Source organism: Etheostoma cragini, chromosome 8, assembly GCF_013103735.1.
Source record: "Etheostoma cragini isolate CJK2018 chromosome 8, CSU_Ecrag_1.0, whole genome shotgun sequence".
NCBI lineage: Eukaryota > Metazoa > Chordata > Actinopteri > Perciformes > Percidae > Etheostoma > Etheostoma cragini.
The window spans coordinates 174,858-180,208 of record NC_048414.1 but is presented as its reverse complement, the minus strand read 5'-3'; the positions used below and the strand labels follow the sequence as shown (position 1 = coordinate 180,208).

Here is a 5,351-nt window from a genome sequence, read left to right as displayed (position 1 = left end):
AGGGGACATTGTCCCCCTCTGATTCAGGAGGACACATCTATTATAGAAATATTACCAGGGGACATTGTCCCCCTCTGAGTCAAGAGGACACATCTATTATAGAAATGTTATGTTTAAATATTCCGTTTAATATAACAACTTTTTTTCATGTATATTATCTTTTATTATCTAATTTTTAGGACTTTTTACTCAAAAAAATCCAACTGAGTGTGTGTGTGTGTGTGTGTGTGTGTGTGTGTGTGTGTGTGTGTGTGTGTGTGTGTGAGATTTAAGCGATGACATCACCTGCGTCGGCGGCGGCCCAGGCGTGGGGGGGCGTGTTGATGGAGACGATGGACACGGCGTCCCGGAGCGCCCCCACCAGCTCGCTGAACTCCCTCTGGCTGCAGCTGCACACGGCCAAGATGTCCACCTCGCTGGGGACACGCCGGGACGGACGGGACTCGATGTGGGACAGGTTCACCCGCTGCTCCTGGTGGGGGGGGCAATAACATACTGTCACTGATAGAAAAAGACCTTTTATCAAGGTCGTCTTTTTCGACCTTTTTGTGTCTTTCTCCCGACATGTTGTCACTTTTTTGCCATCTATCTTTTTTTACACTTTCTTTTACCAGTTAAGATTTTCTCCAAATATTATAATATTGACAAACAGCCAAATCCAGTGAGAGCAGAGAGCTGATGGTTACTGCACCGTGAGGAGCGTTGCTAGGAAACATCCTCGTTACTTTAGGGATCGGGACTTTGAAAGAAACCCAGATTTCTGAAATAGAAACTTTTCGGAACGGGGTCAGACTAGACCTGGGGACACCAGGAGGGGTAATGAGAGCACAGAGCACAGGGGGCATGATTAGGGTTAGGGTTAGGGTTTGGGGTGGGGGGGCGGTTCACCTGGAAGATCCTCAGAGCTTTGACCAGACCGCCAACTTCGTTCTTCAGAGAAAACACAACAGCTGTTTTCCCAGAATCCTCTGCGCCTTCTGTGTCCGCGGACTCGTTTATGGGACAGAAGGATGGACGCCTTGACTGGACCCCCCAACGCAAACACACACACACACACACACAAAGGGACACACACACAGAGACACAGAGACACACACACACACACACACACACACATTCTCTCTCTCACACAAACACACACACATGGACACACACACATATTTGTCAGCGTATGTTTCTATCAGATTTTATATTATTATTATATTCGAGTTTGTGTTTTTGTTTATAAACAATAAACTACGATTAAAGCGCAACCTCACAAAGAGATACTACCCTCCCACAAATACACAGTATATACATATACAGTATATATATACATATACAGTATATATATTTATATATATATACACATTTCTACAGTATATATATATACTGTATATATATATATATATATATATATATATATATATACTGTATACAGTATATGTATAAAAATGTGTTTTTTTTTACATCACATTATATGATTTTACATGAGCCCATCCCCCCCCCCCCCCCCCCCCCCCCCCCCCCAACATAACAGCGTAAAGGAGCGCTCCTCACCATCTGTCCCCCGGTGTGTCTCTGCTGCTGGAACATGGCCGAGTCCAGGGACATGCCCCTCCGGGACCAGTACTTACTGGAGAACATCATCATGGCCGGCTGCATGCGCGGCACCGGCCGCTCCGCCGGGCTCTTCTTCACGTGGGCCGACGCCATGGGGAACCAGTGGGTGTACGAGTACCAGGGCTCCAGCCTGACACACACACACACACACACACACACACACACACAGCTCACTGATCAAAGGTTTCGCTCTGCAGCTTTTTCCTCAAAATATTCAACTTTTTCTCTTTTGTCTCAAAATATCCTTTTCTTCAGTTTTATATAAAACTCTGGAACTCGTTGTTTCTGCTGCTCGATCAGTGGAGATGTGGAGGAGACGGAGGAGGAGATGTGGAGGAGACGGAGGAGGAGATGTGGAGGAGACGGACGAGGAGATGTGGAGGAGATGTGGAGGAGACGGAGGAGGAGATGTGGAGGAGACGGAGGAGGAGATGTGGAGGAGCGGTTGGGATGGGAGCTTGTTTCTCTCCAGGGGGAGGAGACAGGGGATGAGACAGGGGATAAGACGGGGGAGGAGACAGGGGATGAGACAGGGGAGGAGACAGGGGATAAGACGGGGGAGGAGACAGGGGAGAAGACCGGGAGGAGAAAGGGGGGGAGACGGGGAGGGGATGGAGGAGACAGGGAAAGAGACCTAGTCTCTCCTTCTCAGCCTGGTAGACCAAGTCTCTCCTCCTCCAGGTGGACCTAGTCTCTCCTCCTCAGTCTGGTGGACCTAGTCTCTCCTTCTCAGCCTGGTAGACCAAGTCTCTCCTCCTCCAGGTGGACCTAGTCTCCCCTCCTCAGTCTGGTGGACCTAGTCTCTCCTCCTCAGCCTGGTCAATGACAGCAACAGGAACAGGAACAGGGAGACGGAGACAGGAACAGGGTGACAGGAACAGGAACAGGGAGACAGGAACAGGAACAGGAAAAGGGAGACGGAGACAGGAACAGGGTGACAGGAACAGGAAGAGGGCGACAGGAACAAGAACAGGGAGACGGAGACAGGAACAGGGAGACGGAGACAGGAACAGGGAGACGGAGACAGGAACAGGGAGACAGGAACAGGAACAAGGAGACAGGAACAGGAACAGGGAGACGGAGACAGGAACAGGGAGCAGGAGACAGGAAGAAGGAGACGGAGACAGGAACAGGGAGACGGAGACAGGAACAGGGTGACAGGAACCATCTGATAAGAGACAAAGGGAAGAACGCAGAGGTTAAATACACGAGGTAACGAGGTAACGAGGTAACGAGCAACAGGTGATACACCAGGTGAATCATATCGGGGGGTCGGGAACGATGACAGTCGCAGAGGCAAGAAAACAGAAAACCGGAAGTAGAACTAGACAGGACGAGACAAAGACCCAGACTATCAAAATAAAACAGGAAACAGAACATACAGATAGTCACAAGAGAACACAAGACAGAAACTACAACACTGGACCGGAGAGGACACTAGGACACAAACACAACGAGACAGGACAGAAACTACAACACTGGACCGGGGAGGACACTGGGACACAAACAAAACGAGACAGGACAGAAACTACAACACTGGACCGGGGAGGACACTGGGACACAAATACGAGGAGACAAGACCAAAAGACCAGAGGAGGAGGAGCAGAAAGCAAAGCAATAAGCCAACATCCTGACAGTCCGTCTCACTATGGAATGAGACAATCAGGCCGAGCTGAGACAAGATGACCGCCTGTAATTACATATTAATAATAATATTATTATTATTATTATTGTTATTATTATTGTTATTGTTATTATTATTATTATATTATTATTATTATTATTATATTATTATTATTATATTCAGTATAAATGTCAGCCTGGCTGAAGAGATTTTCTCTAAATGTCACGCCGTCCTTCATGTGATGGACGGCGTCCTCGTCCTCTGAATAGAGACATTTGGAAGACATCTCTCCTGCATCTGTTCATAAAGCTCATCAGAGACACAACAAAGCCGCCGCCGCCTCGCAGCCTTTCATTTCCTGTTGGCCAGGAAATGAAAGGCTGCAGCTGATTGGCCGATAGCAGCGAGCGAAGCGTCCGCCGTCGTCTCTCTTATCAGACCTGTCAGTCAGGAAGGACACACACACACGCACAGACACACAAAGACACACATACAGACACACACAGACACACACTCTCACGCACTCACACACACACACACACACACACAGACACACACACACACACACAGACAAACACACAGACACACACACATACACACAGACACACTCTCACACACTCACACACACACAGACACACACACACACATAAAATTATTATGTATATGCCCTGTATTTGTCTTACAAATGTTTTATTGTTATTTTTTAAATGCTTTGACTTTCCCTCGGTCAAAAAGAATTCCCATTCCACACGTAATCAAATGTTAATGTAACAACTCCTTTATATTGTTGGATTGGCCGCTACGTAAACACCTCGTAATTCATAGTCTGGCGTAAACAATAATTAAAAAGATGACATGTTGATCACTTAATAATAATGTCGCCTATGACTGGTACACAGATGTCAGTACACAGTTTTGTGTAAGTCTTAATTTAAATATCTTTGTTAAAAAAAAAAATTCTACTAAATAGTGTAGATTACATGTTGACCACTTGTGAACTACAAAAAAGTCTAGCCTACAAAAAATGCTAATATATAATCAGTATGTGTACATATATGAAAAGTCAACACCAGTGGTGCATATGTCAAAGGTCGATTACACTGTTGATATGTTTGCATGTGTTTTCTGTTTGGGTTTATTGTGGCATGTCTTGAGTTTGTTGTATTGCATGTTTGGTTTTGTGGTGGCTTTATTTCCTTGTTTTAGGCGGGTTTTCTTTATGGAGACTGGAGACCCTCCCCCATGTTTGTTGTTGTCGCTCGGACTTAACAAGCTCAGAATTACACAAGTGGACACACCTGGGCTTGATGAGGGCAGGTGTGTGAGAACAAGGCGGTGAAAAGGGGGAGAAGCTCGGGAGAAGCGGCAGAGAAGCCACGAAGAAGCAACGGGCGAGGGCAAGAGGAACTGGCGGAAGAGGAGGAGAGCAGAATCGAAGCAAGAGAAGCGAAGCCAAAGAGACACGGAGGATAGCGGTAGCTGAGACGAGTGGACGGTTGGGAGAAGCGTCTACAAAAGACACTCCGAGAAGGACTGAAACGCGAGAAAGCAGATAAGTAAAGGAACGTCTGCCGGCTATTCCTCGGAGAGTGCGTGGCGTGGCGTACTGCTTGTGATCGGTGTTCTGAGCGCTCTCTCTCTGGTCCCTCCCAGTGCCAGCTACGGAGCAACGAACACGCTACGCCGACCAGACGAAGAAGGACCCCGGCTTCCGGGAGTGAAACCTGGCTGCCGTTCGCATCATTGCTGCCTTGGACTGAAACGAACATTGAACTATAAACGATAAGGACACGACTCTTAGTATAGTACATGAGTTTTAACCCTTTCTTGCTGTCTCTTTTATACTTGTTGTTTGTTAGTCTTAACCTTTTTTTAGTATAGAATAAAGAATTACATTTAGACCAAGCTGTGTTGTGGTGTGTCCTATTTTGTGTATGTGTTTGTGTGTCCTATGTGTAAGATTTTAACTGCTGGTAGACCGCCTATTAGTTTAAAAAAAAAAGAAGGAACACTCCCCTCCTCGCGGCGGGTTTGTGACACATATACCGAATATACACTCAGCGGCCACTTTATTAGGTACCCCATGCTAGTAACGGGTTGGACCCCCTTTTGCCTTCAGAACTGC

The 5,351-nt window shown here is 46.8% G+C and overlaps 2 protein-coding genes across 2 annotated transcripts in view; one reads left to right on the top strand and one right to left on the bottom strand.

The window, feature by feature from the left end:
• Window positions 1-268: 268 nt before the first annotated feature.
• On the bottom strand, window positions 269-1,695 carry LOC117948948 (tryptophan 5-hydroxylase 2-like). Its single transcript, XM_034878919.1, has 3 exons — window positions 1,540-1,695; window positions 889-1,023; window positions 269-472 (listed from the first exon to the last, which is right to left on the bottom strand). Exons 1-3 carry the CDS (start codon window positions 1,693-1,695, stop codon window positions 269-271), a joined length of 495 nt encoding a protein of 164 aa, XP_034734810.1.
• LOC117948947 (receptor-type tyrosine-protein phosphatase beta-like) overlaps window positions 1,694-5,351 on the top strand; it is a 43,792-nt gene continuing 40,134 nt past the window's right edge. Inside the window, exons 1-4 of the mRNA XM_034878918.1 lie at window positions 1,694-1,716; window positions 1,903-2,239; window positions 2,432-2,814; window positions 4,880-4,959. Of these exons, the coding sequence (XP_034734809.1) occupies window positions 1,694-1,716; window positions 1,903-2,239; window positions 2,432-2,814; window positions 4,880-4,959 (823 nt within the window). The remainder of the gene's footprint in view (window positions 1,717-1,902; window positions 2,240-2,431; window positions 2,815-4,879; window positions 4,960-5,351) is intronic.